At 38.5% G+C, this 18,634-nt stretch overlaps 1 protein-coding gene across 2 annotated transcripts in view; it reads right to left on the bottom strand.

Annotated features, from left to right (window-relative positions):
• The window catches only part of GLRA3 (glycine receptor alpha 3), a 192,761-nt gene that overhangs the window by 15,414 nt on the left and 158,713 nt on the right, over nucleotides 1-18,634 (bottom strand). The window contains exons 8-9 of one of the 2 annotated variants that reach the window (XM_007192677.2): nucleotides 3,192-3,335; nucleotides 850-894 (exon numbers count right to left, since the gene is read on the bottom strand). In XM_007192677.2, the coding sequence (XP_007192739.2) occupies nucleotides 850-894; nucleotides 3,192-3,335 (189 nt within the window). The remainder of the gene's footprint in view (nucleotides 1-849; nucleotides 895-3,191; nucleotides 3,336-18,634) is intronic. The other variant, XM_028169206.1, reaches the window with a different exon arrangement.

Below are 18,634 nucleotides of genomic sequence, written 5' to 3' on the forward strand. Positions count from 1 at the left end.
GGATCAAACCCGCAGCCCCTGCATTGGAAGGCGCCGTCTTAACCACTGGACGGACCTCCAGGGAAGTCCCTGGGGAGGTATTTTAAAATACACCATATCCCAGAAATTTTAGTTTAGTAGACTGGACTGTTTGTATATGATTTCCCAAGCTAAATTCTTGGCTTTTGGTATGTTTAAAATTTAATCACTGAGTGCTATATTATGGATCTCCAAGTCAAGCTACTGATATGCTCTACTGTAGATTACATTTCTAAATATTTAGCCATTATAATTGGACATGTGTCCTCGTGACCTCTTTTTAATCGAACATTTCCAAGGATGCTATCAAAACCAAAATCATTCATTTACTCTAAAGAATCTCAACATGCTTTAACATTAAGAAAGGATGTTAAGATACACAGGTTGGACAAAGCATTTTATTTTTGCCTTATTTTTAGGTCTCTATTTTCTGGCAAGAGGGGCTGTTTTCAGAACTTATTTATATAAATAAATTTCCCATTTATTTTGAAACTAATTTTGTCAAGGCATATGATTATTTCTTCTATGGAGACTATTATAAGATACATGTGATATTTCTGTTTAATATATATTTTAAAATCATTTTGACCAAACAGTTTGGTTAATAGGGTGAAAGACAATATTTCAATATCTTTTGATTGAGTGAGGGAAGACAAAGGGAATTGTTAGAAAAAGAGAGTATCCTTAGCTGAAGAGGGTTGGTGGTTGTTCGGCTTTAAGTATGCAAGGGGCTGTGTTTCCCCACCAAACACTGCCTGAGTGCACAGTATACTGTCTGCATTTTTACCGATGACCACATTCCTCTACTTAGAGTTAAGAAAGTGAATTTACCGTGTCTGAGAAACGGTAAAACTTCTCCAATGCAAAAGCTTCTGTCTGTGGGAAGGTAAAGTGGACCAAAAGGGATTGAGAAACCAGAGATAGATGATTAAAGTCATAGATGATTAAATATAATTGCACAATTGGTTTTAATTGCATAGATCATCTTAACATATTTATAGGTATCAATTAATAGATTTTCACATATGCAAGGTATCCACCCCCCAAAGTATGAAGTGAACTTAAGAAAAAAAAACACTGGATTTTTTTTTTCCTGCACTAAATCTTAATTACAATATTTGCTCCCTGAATATTTCAAATAGTGATTAGAAAATAATCAGGTGTAACTATTTTTGCATTTTGATACTTTTCTAGAGTGCCAATCACTAGAAACATTAATCTTGCTGTCTTTCTGTGAGCCAAAGAATAAGGGGTGTCAAATATTTTTATCCCAATACACTTACAGGTGGTAAAATTGGATAAAGAGCTGCTTTGGTAAGGATTTTTTTTTTTTAAGGAGAAATCAGAATTGAGTATCTAAACTTGTAGCCTGTTATGTTATCCATTAGCTACTCTGACTGCTGGATGTGTGGTGGGTGCAGAAAATGTCTGAGCTCTCAGACCTCCCTTTGGACACCACACGTGAACGACTTTCCATTTCTGGTGTTTGCAGCACGTGGCTGATACATCCTACATGTAGGAAGGAGAAAAAAGGTGGAGAAATGAAAAATAAATGTAAAAAAGTGAACCAAAATTAGAGGGGGAAATAAGTGTTGCTTTACTTCTGATTCATGTTAGAAGGAAAAAATAGCCTTAATCAGTCATTAATGGGAAAAAAAGACAACAGCTTCACCCTGTGATATAGAATGCTTTGTCCTGTTACAGTGCTTCAGCCTGTGCCAGGTATCATATGAGAGAGAGGAGCAAATAGGCAGTAAGGGAGGGAGAAAGAAGGAGGAAAGAGAGAGAGGGAGGGTTGGGCAGAGTGAGAAAAGTATAAGGAAACCAGCAGACTGGGAGAGCCGGGGGGCAGGAGATAAAGAAAAGTTAATCTCTCCATGAAAATATATGTTAATGTATAAATGATGTGCTTTAATATTTATAAAAATTTGATCAAATGCAAGCCCTGGCATTGTTTCTTCTGTCCACCGTGTTACCCAGAGTATTGCAATGCTGAAATTCCTTCCATGCTACAGTGAATTGGGGTATTTACTGGAGCAGGTGATGATTCTGGGGGGTCAATTAGACATGATTGGATAAGTTACTGCCTTAGAATATGTTTAATACTGAGTAGGCTTAGCACTGGGAGATCACGGCTTAGTGCTTCTTAAAAAAATTTATAAAATATATAAATCACAGTCAGTCATTCAGAAACCATAAGAAATTCCTTAAAAAATTAAATCCTTAAAAATGCACATTACATAGAAACCAGACTATTAATTTTAAGAGTTGAGAATGTTTTGACTTAAATATTTCAGTATTTTGGATTCTGGCCACAATTTCTCCTGTAATATACAACTTTGATATTTCTCTATTGATTAAGAGACCATTTGCTTTCAAAATGTCAGCTGGCACATTCACATTAAAAGTAAACTCAAAGATATGCTGGTTGATAGAGACTCTCCCTCGCAGAAAAGGAAAGGGGTTAATTGAAATTATGTAAATATAAAGAGATGACATTATAAGTCTTAACAGAGGGGAACAACGCCATCCTGTACTTACAAATCCATTTAGGAGATTACTTCTACAATTTCATGTGGTCTCCCAATGATGCTCTAAATAAAATTTCTTCTGGGTTTGATTTATCAAGTGATAGCAAGGCAAAAATACAACTTATTGTGTTTCGAATGGGGATTCAGAAGAAATGTCTTAAAAACATAAAAGTATACATAAAAAGGAGACGACAGAGTTTTACATCAACATCATAGTATTAATAAATAGGTGATATCTGATGGAAACAATTAAAGGAATTAGTTCAAAAAAAGGTACAACTTTAATAGCTATATTTGTTGACTTATGTCAAGTAAAACCATCAGAAACACTGCAACCTTGCAAATAAGAAATGATAGGTTTTGTTAGTGGAAGCAAAAAATGGTGTCGTTCCAGGACATACATTATAAAGTTGATAAAACTCTCATGTCACCAGATCTGCTGTGTAAAGTATAGTTCGATGTTACCATTTTCTCCCTGAGGCTATTTTTGACAATGTAAATTTCAGCTGGACAAAACCAAAGGGATATCATTTCATTTAGTTCCTGTCCCCATTTCCTCTCTGTACCTCCCTATTAAATATGCCAAATTCACTTTCCAGGGAGAATTGTATCCCAGAGAACTTAATGCATTTAATTGCCTACCCTATTCTTTCTCTTTCGTCGAAATCTCAGAAGTTCTTTATGTTGTCTCGATACAAAATTTACAGCTGCATATTCCAGTAGTGCTGAAAACACGAAAAGGAGACACACTGCCATCCAAATGTCAATAGCTTTGACATACGAAACCTAGCCGGGAAAGAAACAGCGAGAAAACTGACTTGTTACTTCCATTGAGCACAAGAATGGCCATCTGAATTATACCATTTATATACCAGCTTGGAAGAAAAAAGCAATGAAGTAACATTTCTTTTTTTTTACTTAAAACATTTTTTTTACTTAAAAATTTTTCAGAAATTAATTCTGCAAGTTTTATGTTTTAGTCATACATTAAAATGTGTATTTTTTCCTAATAAGTTTTTTCAAATGAAGCGCTAGACCAAATGTATGATGAAAGAAAATAAGATGAAATGTAATTTTACCTTCAGGGTAGAATAGTATCATGCTTGGTAAGTGTGCAGTAACATTGAAATATACCTTTAGGGTAGCAGAATGCTTGAAAAAGTATGAAGTAATATTGAAACATAGATAATGCTGTTGAACTTGTAGCTCCTTATTTTCTTCATTAAAAAAGTTTTTTATTTTGAAATAATTTTAACCCTACAGACACTTTGCAAGAACAGTAAAAAGAACTCCCAAGTTATGCAGTTGTTAACATTGTTACATTTCTCTCCCTCCTTCCCTCCCTCTCTCTCTCTCATCTCCATCTTTATATGCTTTTCTGCCTGAATTATTTGAGTGTAATATGCAGACATGATGCCCTGAACCTTATGTGTTTTTTCTAAAAAAAAAAGGACACTCTCCTACATACATCCAGTTAACCCTTCAGGTCTCAAGCTAAACTTCGCCCAAATCCGGTTCAGAATCCCAGGAAACCTGTGCTTACCTGAACACATTGCACTGTAATTGCTTGTTTCTTGTTCTCTTTCTGTTTAGAGTGTGAAGTCTCTGAGGACAGATGGCATCTGTTTTGTTCTCCACCACAGTGTTGTTTGACCCATGTGTGCATATTTGCTGAGTGAATGGGCAGATAAATGAAGGTGTAAAATGTCAAAACACAGGGAAAAGTGAGCCATAGATGATGGAAATTTACTTTCTGGAGTGACTCTCTGGTAATACCTTGGAACGAATTGATTTTCTTTTCAAAAGAGGTGTCAACTTACACCACGTCCAATGGTGTCAACTTACATGTGAAATATGCCAACAAAGGGATCCTCTGTATCTCCTCCTGCATCTTTTTTTTCTAACATCTTTATTGGAGTATAATTGCTTTACATTGTTGTGTTAGTTGCTGCTATATAACAACGTGAATCAGCTATACATGTACATATATCCCCATATCCCCTCCCTCTTGCGTCTCCCTCCCACCCTCCCTATCCCACCCCTCTAGGTGGTCACAAAGCATGAGCTGATCTCCCTGTGCTATGCGGGTGCTTCCCACTAGCTATCTATTTTACATTTGGTAGTGTATATATGTCCATGCCATTCTCTCACTTCGTTCCAGCTTACCCTTACCCCTCCCCATGTCAAGTCGATTCTCTACGTCTGCATCTTTATTCCTGTCCTGCCCCTAGGTTCTTCAGAACCACTTTTTTTTTTTCAGATTCCATATATATGTGTTAGCCTACAGTATTTGTTTTTCTCTTTCTGACTTACATCACTCTGTACGACAGACTCTAGGTCCCTCCACCTCACTACAAATAACTCAATTTCATTTCTTTTTATGGCTGAGTAGTATTCCATTGTATATATGTGCCACATCTTCTTTATCCATTCATCTGTCGATGGACACTTAGGTTGCTTCCATGACCTGGCTATTGTAAATAGAGCTGCAATGAACATTGTGGTACATGACTCTTTTTCAATTATGGTTTTCTCAGGGTATATGCCCAGAAGTGGGATTTCTGGGTCATATGGTAGGTCTATTTTTACTTTTTTTAGGAACCTCCATACTGTTCCCCATAGTGGCTATATCAATTTACATTCCCACCAACAGGGCGAGAGGGTTCCCTTTTCTCCACACCCTCTCCAGCATTTATTGTTTGTGGATTTTTAAATGATGTCCATTCTTACCTGTGTGAGGTGTTACCTCATTGTAGTTTTGATTTGCATTTCTCTAATGATTAGTGATGTTGAGCATCCTTTCATGTGTTTGTTGGCAATCTGTATATCTTCTTTGGAGAAATGTCTATTTAGGTCTTCTGCCCAGTTTTGGATTGGGTTGTTTGTTTTTTTGATATTGAGCTGCATGAGCTGCTTGTATATTTTGCAGATTAATTCTTTGTCAGTTGCTTCGTTAGCAAATATTTTCTCCCATTCTGAGAGTTGTCTTTTCATCTTGTTTATGGTTTCCTTTGCTGTGCAAAAGCTTTTAAGTTTCATTAGGTCCCATTTGTTTATTTTTGTGTTTATTTCCATTTCTCTAGGAGGTGGGTCAAAAAGGATCTTGCTGTGATTTATGTCATAGAGTGTTCTGCCTATATTTTGCTCTAAGAGTTTTATAGTGTCTGGCCTGACATTTAGGTCTTTAATCCATTTTGAGTTTACTTTTGTGTATGGTGTTGGCAGTGTTCTAATTTCATTCTTTTACATGTAGCTGTCCAATTTTCCCAGCACCACTTATTGAAGAGGCTGTCTTTTCTCCATTGTATACTCTTGCCTCCTTTATCAAAGATATGGTGACCACATGTGCGTGGGTTTATCTCTGGGCTTTCTAACCTGTTCCACTGATCTGTATTTCTGTTTTTGTGCCAGTACCATACTGTCTTGACTACTCATAGCTTTGTACTATAGTCTGAAGTCAGGGAGCCTGATTCCTCCAGCTCCGTTTTTCTTTCTCAAGATTGCTTTGCCTTTTCGGGATCTTTCGTATTTCCATACAAATTGTGAAATTTTTTGTTCTAGTTCTGTGAAAAATGCCATTAGGTAGTTTGAGAGGGATTGTATTGAATCTGTAGATTGCTAGAGAAGTATAGTCATTTTCACAATGTTGATTCTTCCAATCCAAGAACATGGTATATCTCTCCATCTGTTTGTATCATCTTTAATTTCTTTAATCAGTGTCTTACAGTTTTCTGCATACAGGTCTTTTGTCTCCTTAGGTAGGTTTATTCCTAGGCATTTTATTCTTTTTGTTGCAATGGTAAATGGGAGTGTTTCCTTAATTTCTCTTTCAGATTTTTCATAGGAATGCAAGAGATTTCTGTGCATTAATTTTGTATCCTGCTACTTTACCAATTTCATTGATTAGCTCTAGTATTTTTCTGGTAGCATCTTTAGGCTTCTCTATGTATAGTATCATTTCATCTGCACAGAGTGCCAGTTTTCCTTCTTCTTTTCTGATCTGGATTCTGTTTATTTCTTTTTCTTCTCTGATGATGTGGCTAAAACTTCCAAAACTATGTTGAATAACAGTGGTGAGAGTGGGCAACTTTGTCTTGTTCCTGATTTTAGTGGAAATGGTTTCAGTTTTTCACCATTGAGAATGATGTTGGCTGTGGGTTTGTCATATATGGCCTCTATTATGTTGAGGTAAGTTCCCTCTATGCCTACTTTCTGCAGAGTTTTTATCATAAATGGGTGTTGAATTTTGTTGAAAGCTTTTTCTGCATCTATTGAGATGATCATATGGTTTTTCTCCTTCAATTTGTTAATATGGTGTATCATATTGATTGATTTGCATATATTGAAGAATCCTTGCATCCCTGGGATAAACCCCACTTGATCATGGTGTATGATCCTTTTAATGTGCTGCTGGATTCTGTTTGCTAGTATTTTTTTGAGGATTTTTGCATCTATGTTCATCAGTGATACTGGCCTGTAGTTTTCTTTTTTTTTTAACATCCTTGTCTGGTTCTGGAATTAGGGTAATGGTGGCCTCATAGAATGAATTTGGGAGTGTTCCTCCCTCTGCTATATTTTGGAAGAGTTTGAGAAGGATAGGTGTTTGCTCTTCTCTAAATGTTTGATGGAATTAGCCTGTGAAGCCATCCGGTCCTGGGCTTTTGTTTCTAGGAAGATTTTTAATCACAGTCTCAATTTCAGTGCTTGTGATTGGTCTGTTTATATTTTCTATTTCTTCCTGGTTCAGTCTAGGAAGGTTGCGCTTTTCTAAGAAATTTTCCATTTCTTCCAGGTTGTCCATTTTATTGGCATATAGTTGCTTGTAGTAATCTCTCATGATCCTTTTTATTTCTGCAGTGTCAGTTGTTACTTCTTCTTTTTCATTTCTAATTCTGTTGATTTGAGTCTTCTCCCTTTTTTTCTTGATGAGTCTGGCTAAGGGTTTATCAATTTTGTTTATCTTCTCAAAGAACCAGCTTTTAGTTTTATTGATCTTTGCTATTGTTTTCTTCATTTCTTTTTCATTTATTTCTGATCTGATCTTTATGATTTCTTTCCTTCTGCTAACTTTGGGGGTTTTTTTGTTCTTCTTTCTCTAATTGCTTTAGGTATAAGGTTAGGTTGTTTATTTGAGATTTTTCTTGTTACTTGAGGTAGGATTGTATTGCTATAAACTTCCCTCTTAGAACTGCTTTTGCTGCATCCCATAGGTTTTGGGCCATCGTGTTTTCACTGTCATTTGTTTCTAGGTATTTTTTTATTTCCTCCTTGATTTCTTCAGTGATCTCTTCGTTATTAAGTAGTGTTGTTTAGCCTCCATGTGCTTGTATTTATTACAGTTTTTTCCTGTAATTGATATCTAGTCTCATAGTGTTGTGGTTGAAAAAGATACTTGATACGAGTTCAATTTTCTTAAATTTACCAAGGCTTGATTTGTGACCCAAGATATGGTCTATCCCAGAGAATGTTCCATGAGCACTTGAGAAGAAAGTGTATTCTGCTGTTTATGGATGGAATGTCCTATAAATATCAATTATCCATCTGGTTTAATGTATCATTTAAAGCTTGTGTTTCTTTAATTATTTTCATTTTGGTTGATCTGTCCACTGGTGAAAGTAGGGTGTTAAAATCCCCTACTATGATTGTGTTACTGTCGATTTCTCCTTTTATGGCTGTTAGCATTTGCCTTATGTATTGAGGTGCTCCTATGTTGGGGGTATAAATATTTACAATTGTTATATCTTCTTCTTGGATTGATCCCTTGATCATTATGTAGTGTCCTTCCTTGTCTCTTGTAATAGTCTTTATTTTAAAGTCTATTTTGTCTGATATGAGAATTGCTACTCCAGCTTTATTTGATTTCCATTTGCATGGACTATCTTTTTCCATCCCCTCACTTTCAGTCTGTATGTGTTCCTGGGTCTGATGTTGGTCTCTTGTAGACAGCATATATATGGGTCTTGTTTTTGTATCCATTCAGCAAGCCTGTGTCTTTTGGTTGGAGCATTTAATCCATTCAAGTTTAAGGTAATTATCAGTATGTATGTTCCTATGACCATTTTCTTAATTGTTTTGGGTTTCTTTTGTAGGTCCTTTTCTTCTCTTGTGTTTCCCACTTAGAGAAGTTCCTTTAGCATTTGTTGTAGAGCTGGTTTGGTGGTGCTGAATTCTCTTAGCTTTTGCTTGTCTGTAAAGGTTTTAATTTCTCTGTCGAATCTGAATGAGATCCTTGCTGAGTAGAGTAATCTTGGTTGTAAGTTTTTCCGTTTCATCACTTTAAATATGTCCTGCCACTCCCTTCTGGCTTGCAGAGTTTCTGCTGAAAGGTCAACTGTTAACCTTATGGGGATTATCTTGTATGTTATTTGTTGCTTTTCCCTTGCTGCTTTTAACATTTTTTTTGTACTTAATTTTTGACAGTTTGATTAATATGTGTCTTGGTGTGTTTCTCCTTGGATTTATGCTGTATGGGACTCTTTGTGCTTCCTGGACTTGATTGACTATATCCTTTCCCATATTAGGGAAGTTTTCAACTATAATCTCTTCAAATATTTTCTCAGTCCCTTTCTGTTTCTCTTCTTCTTCTTGGACCCCTATAATTCGAATGTTGGTGCATTTAATGTTGTCCCAGAGGTCTCTGAGAGTGTCCTCAATTCTTTTCATTCTTTTTTCTTTATTCTGCTCTGAAGTAGTTAGTTCCACTATTTTATCTTCCAAGTCACTTATCCGTTCTTCTGCCTCAGTTATTCTGCTATTGATTGCTCTAGAGAATTTTTAATTTCGTTTATTGTGTTGTTCATCATTGTTTGTTTGCTCTTTAGTTCTTCTAGGTCCTTGTTACACATTTCTTGTATTTCCTCCATTCTATTTCCAAGATTCTGGATATCTTTACTATCATTACTCTAAATTCGTTTTCAGGTAGACTGCCTATTTCCTCTTCATTTGTTTGGTCTGGTGGGTTTTCACCTTGCTCCTTCATCTGCTCCGTATTTCTCTGACTTCTAATTTTCCCTACCTTACTGTGTTTGGGGTCTCCTTTTCGAAGGTTGCAGGTTCGTAGTTCCCGTTGTTTTTGGTGTCTGCCCCCAGTAGGTAAGGTTGGTTCAGTGGGTTGTGTAGGCTTCCTGGTAGAGGGGACTGGTGCCTGTGTTCTGGTGGATGAGGCTGGATCTTGTCTTTCTGGTGGGCAGGACCGCATCTGGTGGTGTGTTTGGGGTGTCTGTTAACTTAGTATGATTTTAGGCAGCCTCTCTGCTAATGGGTGGGGTTGTGTCCCTGTCTTGCTGGTTGTTTTGCATGGGGTGTCCAGCACTGGAGTTTGCTGGTTGTTGAGTGGAGCTGGGTCTTAGCATTCAGACGGAGATCTCTGGGAGAGCTCTCGCTGATTCATAATACATGAGGCCAGGAGGTCTCTGGTGGACCAATGTCCTGAACTCAGTTCTCCCACCTCAGAGGCTCAGGCCTGACACCCGGCCGGATCATCAAGACCTTGTCAGCCACATGGCTGGCATGCCTTCAGAGCTGGAGAAGCTGGCCTGCAGTGGCTGTCCTTCTGCGCTGCACATTAGAATCACCTGCTTCTTCCTTGTTTTGCCCCAAAGGCAGTGGTCCACAGAGAAAAAGATTAGCCTTGAAAATAGTCACAGCTCTGTGATGGCTTTTTTTTTTCCCCTTTGTGCTTAGTCAGGTTTCACTTGCTCACAGGGGGCCACGTGCAGAGGCCTTGCACCCGGCTCTTCTGACCGGAGTTACTAGTGCGGAATGGCTGCTGCCAACACCTCAGCTTGGGCGGGCCGTGTCAGTCCTCCTGCATCTTAAGTGTGACTTCTACGATCAGAATGACCTCTACTGAGCAAAGAGATGTACGCCTTCAATTTATTCTAGTGCTGTGCTGAGCGTCCAGCTGTTTGTAAAGTGTAGATTTAAATCTCATGAGTTCTGCAATTATGTCAGAAATTTCTGGCTGCCCTCAAATACATACAGTCCTGGAATATATAATACAGCTTTCAAAGGCACAGTCTCAAGCTACACCCTTCCTGGAAGAATATAACTCACAGACTGTGTGTGCACTTTTTAACAACCTGGATCTATAATAATATGACCAAAGAGATTAAATCAGGTATTTAACTTCCAAATGAACCTGATGACTGTCTTCCATGACAACAGACCTATGCAAACATCACCTGTGCAGCCAGCGCTCTGCTCCTTGTGAGCCGTACCTGAGCGTTGAGCCTGAAAACTCTATTTTCCTCATCCTCTCCTGACTCCCATCACCAACTTCAACTCTCTTTCTCCTCCAGCCTCGCTGCCCCTCCACGGACAGCAAGCACAGGCCCTGGGAAGTTTGGAACTCTAGCACTAGAAACTTCAAAATAAAGCAGCAGTTCCTACGTCAACACGTTCACGACATATTCACAGCACAGGACTCCCTCCCTCTGTGACTCAGAATATCACCTTCTTTCCACCCGCTGTCACCTCTGTCCTTTGCAGCAGTCTCACTCTAATCCAGCCCATCCCTCTGGACCACCTTGCTGAAGTCCCATCGTCCCCCGTGCTGTTGGAACCCTGACTCTATTTTAAGCAACCATCTCTCCTCAGTGTGACTCCTTGGACATATGAGTATGAGAAAATGAAACCTGAATATTTGCTAATTAGATGCACCGGGCAGGAAGACTGTTGTCTTGGAAACCAATCCAAAGCCACATGTGGAAGACCACCTCCTTCTCAAAGCACGCTCTTCCCGTGGCTCCTTGACCCACATTCTCCGGGTTTCCTCCCTCCACCCCACCCAACTTCGCTCCGTGGGCCTTTCCTCCCCTTCCTGAGATCCTCAGAGACATGGCCTGTGCCCCTTCTATTCTCACACTGACACCTCTCACTTCTAGCCCTTATCTGTTTCCATGGATTCAGTTCCTCCTCTGTGCTCAGGGCCTACAAATCTCCATTTCCTGACTGAACCCCTCTCTAACCACGTTCTTACCTGACAGTACCTTTTGGATGGCGCACGCACCTCAGACTTAATCTGACTAAAAAAGAAGCTATGAATCTCTACCAGACTCAGCCAAATGAACAGCAAGCACACACAACGGCCCCAGACTCAGCCAAATGAACAGCAAACACACACAACGGCCCCAGACTCAGCCAAATGAACAGCAAACACACACAACGGCCTCTTCCTCCTGGTGAAAAGGCAGTATTTTGTTTGTGGTTGTTCACCTCCAAATCTAGGATTCTCTCATATCAAAGACCCAAGCCTGGGAATCCTACCTTTTTGCTATTTCTCAGATGTATCATTTTCTGTCCTCTCCTACTGCCATAGCATTGATCTCCACCACAATAATCTGTTTCGCAGTTTCTCCTAGTGCTGAAGTTACAGAGATGAGGAATACGGACAAGATACATCTTTAATGGAACCTACATTCAAGTGGGGGAAAACATACAGTAAAAAATAATCACATAAACAAAGATAATTTAAGAGAATTGCAAGAATGAAACTACAATAGGGTAATGGGAAGAGAAGGACAGTGTGACGGGGGCTGTGTTAGTTGGGGATGATCTGCAAAGGCCTCTCTGCAGATCTGACAGTTACCATCTCAGGCCACTTTCTTACTGGCTTACTGTGCTCTACTTTCCTTCCTTCAGTTCTTGGCACCTGAAAGCGATTGACAAGCTCCATCCTGACTCAGCAGCTTTGAACTCCTTGTTAACTTCTGTCTGGAACATTCCTTCCTTTGTGTAACTGCTGGTTAATCCTTCAGGTCTCAGTTTAAAAACGACATTCTCAGGGAAACCTTCTCCAAATGCCCGGAACCATACAGCCCTTCCTGCCTTCCTACCTCTGCTTCCCTCCTAGAACCCTTGTCTCAGGTCACTCATCACAGTTGTGACGATGTTTATCCGTGGGTAGTTCTTATAAGGTGACTGCTGGATAGCATCATTTAAATGTCCCCCCTTCAGCTAATGACTCTGTTCCACAATCCCTAAGAGCTATTTTCCAAAAACTTTGGTTAGGAGGATGCAAAAATGAGTATGTCCTTGAGTATTTCAAGGTGAAAGATCTATATTGATATTTTAGCAAACTATGTGTTGATAGCAAACAACAAATAATTCATCTTATTATTGACCTGGCCCCACTGTACCAACATTATCCATTTATGTATCTTTCTCCTTTTAGGCTAATATATATTGTGAGCTAAGACAAGGGCCAGATCTTATTTGCCTTTGTATTTCTAGGACCCAACACAGTGCTCGTTATACTATGGGCTCTCAGATAATGTTCAACTGATTGAACCATGTGAAGTGACTTGCCATCATTGGCCATTTATTATTACAGAAATAATTGTAATAACTAACATGCCAAGAATGTTCTTAGTAGTGTCCATAAAACTACTGAGTGTTCTTAGTAGTAACACTTTTAATCCCCACAATGGTTGAGGAAACTATTCCCATTTCAAAGATGAGGAGACTGAGACATGTAAAATAACTTGTCACATAGCTACTGCTATAGACTGAATGTGTCCCTTCAAAGTCCCAGTGTTGAAATATAACCCCCAAAGTGATGGTATTAGGAGGTTGGAGCTTTGAGGAGTGATTAGGTCATGAGGGTGGGGCCCTCATGAATGGGATCAGGACCCTTATAAAAAGGACCTCAGAGAGCTCCCTTGCCCCTTCCACCATGAAAGAACACAGCTAGTAGATCACCAGCTATGAACCAGGAAGGAGGCTGTCACCAGACACTGAATCTGCCAGTACCTTGATCTTGAACTTCCCAGCCTCCAGAACTGTGAGAAATAATTTTCTGTTGTCTATAAACCAGTCCATGTACGGTATTCTGTTATAGCAGCCTGAAGAGACTAAGGCAGCTACCAAGTTGCAAAGCTAGGATTTGAAGACAGCTAATCTGGCTAAAGAGCCATAAACTCAACTACTATTGTATCAATGTATCACCTGGTTATTAGGCTGCTTCTATTGAAGCTACCACCGTAAGTTAACAGCTGTAAACACACTAAGTAGAAATAACTCTCTGTATCTTAATATTCCAGCCTCTTCAACTTTTATCTGAGAGTTAAGAGTGAAGTCAGTACATAAAATACATACTGTAAGGTCCTGTATGTTTGCTGGTTCTGATGCTAAAATCTAGCAATCAGCTTCCTGAAAGACAATGTAGAAAAGGAATTATGAGCACTGTAATTATCGCATAAAAACAAAATAGTTGCTCTGCAGAAGCAAAACTAGATCAGGGAAACATTTTATCCTCGGAAATACAATGAAAGTCTCCCCAGCAACATTCTCACATTAATTATAATGAAGTGTTTTTATGAGCCGGGAGACCATTGACTACTTGCCATGTGATAATCTGGGACCAGATTAGCTTGATAAATTACCATTTGAATGTGCAGAGCTGGTTTACTGCAAGGTTTTATCTTTTTCATTCTAAAAAATAAGTTTTAGGGACTTCCCTGGTGGCGCAGTGGTTAAGAATCTGCCTGCCAATGCAGGGGACACGGGTTCCAGCCCTGGTCTGGGAAGATCCCACATGCTGCGGAGCAACTAAGCCCGTACACCACAACTACTGAGCCTGCGCTCTAGAGCCCACGAGCCACAACTACTGAAGCCCACGTGCCTAGAGCCCGTGCTCCGCAACGAGAAGCCACCGCAATGAGAAGTTCACGCACCGCAATGAAGAGTAGCCCCCGCTCGCCGCAACGAGAGAAAGCCCGCGCGCAGCAACAAAGACCCAATGCAGCCAAAAATAAATAATTTTTTTTTAAATTAAGTTTTATAATGTAGGGAAAGGAATATAAGCATCATAGGTTCTGTAGACTTCTTTCCAGAAGAAAGATTTTTTTTTCCAGAAAAATCTGCATTTATTCAACTTTGCAATGTTATCATTAGAAAACAGAGAAAGTCTGCTTCTGGTGTCCTGAATATGTGTATATTGGATTTTATCATGGTTAATTATCCTGGTTATAAAGATTGGAATCCAGTGCCCTTGGCCCTGGGAAGCAGTTGTGTTCAGGGAACTTGCCTAAGCATGAATTTGTTTACAAGGAAGTGGGCATAAGGAGGATGCAAGCTGCGATTTGATAACAGTAACAAACAGTCCCCAGATCTCACTGGCTCGAAACAGCAAAGGTCACTCCACGTCCACTCGGAGTTGCAAAGGTCACTCCACGTCCACTCGGAGTTGAATGGTGACTCAGGACAAGTGTTGTCATTGTCATCCTCACCATGACCTCAGCTGATGGGGTGGTCACCATCTGGAGCACCGGTGGTGACCACAGCAGAGGAAAACCAGGGCACAGATGGGTCTCACATTTGGTTATAAACACCCTGGGCTAGAAGTGGCACAGATCACTGTGCTCAAACTCATTAGCCAGAACTATTTACAGTCAGCCCGACAATAAGAGACCTGGGAGGTACAACCGCATCCTGTGCCTGGAAGGGAGAGAAAGCCAGAAGGAGGGACAGAGGGAGTGGGGGTGGGAAAGGATCTACTCTTTGTGCTTCTGGAACAAAAACAAGGATCCCTACAAGCCCAGGACTGATGACAAGTGTGGATTATGATCTGATCACTGTGACATCTTGAAGAGAGAACAAAAGCAGCTTTGTTAAAGGGCAAAACTCACTGCTTTATAGAAAGAAGCTGTTAATTAATGAGAGAGTGACAAAGAAAAAGAAACTTCTCCTGAACTTCAACTCCAAATTTGTTCAAACCATGTCAGGTCAGAGTTCAGTAAAATCAGTTGTAAACAGCACAGGTAATAGATTATTTAGGTTATAAAGATAGGCAGGCTGCAAGGCAAATTCGGGCATGGGAATGGGTTTGCTTGTATCGCACAGGATCTCAGAAATGAAAAAGACTGTGCTTCCAAGTATGGACCGCACCTCACCAGTTACTACTCATTCCATCCCTTATTAGTTTCACCAGACCCGACTTTGTTCACTTATTTGTGCATACGCCCTCTGAAGTCATTTGACTTTGTGCTCTCTGATTCAGAGGAATAGATGGCTTGCATGTATCTCAGGCAATTCTTCATAAATCAATTTAATTTCATGCCAGTTTTAGGTGAGATAATTGACTAGCAACAATTTTAGATTATGTTCCTTTAGAAGGTCATTGGGTGAACGAGACTGTAAGTACGGCACCGTATGCTATAGTTGAGAGGCTTGCCAAGATACATACCTTTATCTTACTCCACACAGAGATGGTCAAAAGGATTGCCTTAGGACAAATACTGCCCTGAACTACAGCTGGTAGATGACAATGCATTAATGGGTAAATATTTATTAGATTATAACCCAGACTACTAAATTATAGAAAATTGCACTGACTAAATTATGACTTATAACCCAGACTATTAATCAAGAATTTTTAGAAATAGAAATGTATAATGCATTTATAAGCAGCACAGCTTTGAAGAAGAAATTGATTAAACCAGAACCTGGAGTCTGAATCTCCAAATCTCATGCAAACCAACATGTAGGCACTCTATGTGGTTAATATCCCAGGAGAGTGAATAGTTTGTCAATTCTTTTCTCAATCCAAAGTTGCTTTTTATTTGAGAAAGAGGTATAATAAAACATCACAGTGTATTGCTTTGGATTAGCTAAAACAGCACTTTGAATTTGGTAATTTATTCTCCATTGGTGATAATCAATCCTGGTGAATTCTCCCAGTCCTCAAAATTGTCAAATAAACTGTGATGAGTAATTCTGGCTGTGGAATGGGCAAGCAGCTCAATGCCTTTTCTCTGAGTTATGCTGAAAAATTTCCTGCTTGTGTCATGGCTTTTTTCCTAGGGGTTTTCAGGTCACATTGACTATTTATTTATCTTTGGATTTGTCAAATCCAAACTGTAGTATACTTAATCCTTCATTTCCTCCTAGTGTAAAAGCTGTATAAGAATTTTGCATTTTTTAATACTTACAGGAAAAATTATATTAGTTTCAAAATTATTTTGAGCTTCATTTAAGACTTAAAGCCAGAGAGATAAAGGAATAAGAACAAAGGAAAAGAATAACCAATGTTTTAAAAACTGGTGCTAAAGTAAAAATGAAGCTGATATTGAAAAGGCAAACGAGGTGTCTGCAGGACTGTTTTCTTGGAACACTAGGTGGTGAATCACACAGTTTTGTGAGCTTTGCCATTTATCATCCTGGAGGGCAACTCACAACCGCAGAATCCTACTGATGTCATATTCATACTGATTATGATCCTCATAAACCTTAGTAAATGAATGATGCTTTGAACACAGTATTTATTTGCCACATAAAGGTTTTTAAGAGATGAAATGTAACAGAGAATCATAATAGCAGAACTGCATTATTTCCAAAGTGATGAACTTGATCAATCCATCCAGTCATCATTTAAGAAAAATGCAATTAAAAAGGCTAAGGTATTTTGAAAGGTCACCCCATTGTCTCTGACTTTTGCTTCAGTTATAGGGGCTTTACTGTTGTCTTTTCTATGGGACATGATTCTTGTGTTTTAACACTTAAATGAATCTGTAAAATCTAGATGTCACTGGAAACGCTTCTTAGGTGCATGCTGTTAGTTACCAGCATTTCTTAATACAGTATGTTATCTTTTTTTGACCTACTCAAGGAAAGTTGAATTATATTTGTGACTTCTCTCTTCCTTGTATTTTTGCATTGGAGGTTTTGTATTTCTATAAGACCATCTTTATTATTCCCACATACCCTCCCATTCCCTTTTTTTCCAAGATCTGAGACTTTCATTTATAACTTCAAACAGGAACCAGGAAGACAGATAAAACCTGTAAGGTGTTTCCAACACTGACTTTGGGACCAAATTCTTTATTCCCCTGGCAAAGGGGGAGTTTTACATCCAATTTTATCTGTCAGGAGGTTCATGGTATGATTCCAGGACTTATATGAATATGGTAAAGGGCATTTAAGACATTAAATAGGTAAAATTGGCTCGAAGTTGCATATACACCTTTTGTTTTTAAACTTCATTTGATGTCAAAGCCACTGTACTATGTCATTTCAAAAATTTTTAAACTTTATCATTTGATCATATACTTTCTCCAAATTGTGCCACCACATTTAAGAATTTATGCAGTGGCTCTGTCTCTATGTCAGCTACAGAGGACATACTTGATAACTGTTAAATTCAGCTTAATGAGACCTAGTAAGCCTATTAATTGTAGGTACTAAGATCAAATGTAGAACCAGAGATGTCTATCAACTTCTATTCTTATTATAGGATCCACCTATGTTTAGGAATTATCTATTTACTGGAGACAGAAAAAAAACACTAATAAAATTGAATAATATTCATACGCATTATATCTTTTGATTTTAAAAGAAATTTTTTATGATTCTTACATAAATGATTTTTTCATTTTCTGTGCCTTTTTTCTTTTTCTCTCTTTTCCCTAAGTGAATATAATATGGAACAAAATTATTAACATATTCAATGAAAATTCTTTTAAATTAAATTACTACATCAAATATTGTATCATAAAGTTAAGTATATTATTAACTATTTTGTCTCATTAATGAATTAAAAATGAGCCCACTTGCATCATATTTGTACTGAACTTGACTGAAGTAATTTTAGTTAACTGTACTTTGAGTAGACATTAGAACCTTTTATTCAATCGGTGAGGATCAAAACGGTATTGACAGTAACAGTTATCAATAGGAAAACCTGATTACTATGCACCCCCCTCGCCCCATTTAATTACTGCTGATATTTACAATTTACTCTCCTTTAAAACTGCAGGGTATTTTTTTTGAGAAGAATGAGAGCTAATTAGAAAAGAACACAGTAGTGAATACAAATACTTCATTTTCCTTCCCATCTCGTCTTTTCAGTGTAATGTCACATAGATCTCTGTGTGCTCACGAAATCATGGCATCCAAATATAAATATAGCAGTTAGATTTATATGTTCTAACAACTGTAATCACTTCTATAGTTGGTGTCTTTATGAAGAATAAAAACTTAATATCAATGCTTTGTGACCACCTAGAGGGGTGGGATAGGGAGGGTGGGAGGGAGACGCAAGAGGGAGGAGATATGGGGATATATGTATACGTATAGATGATTCACTT

This window comes from Balaenoptera acutorostrata, chromosome 6, assembly GCF_949987535.1.
Source record: "Balaenoptera acutorostrata chromosome 6, mBalAcu1.1, whole genome shotgun sequence".
Lineage (NCBI taxonomy): Eukaryota > Metazoa > Chordata > Mammalia > Artiodactyla > Balaenopteridae > Balaenoptera > Balaenoptera acutorostrata.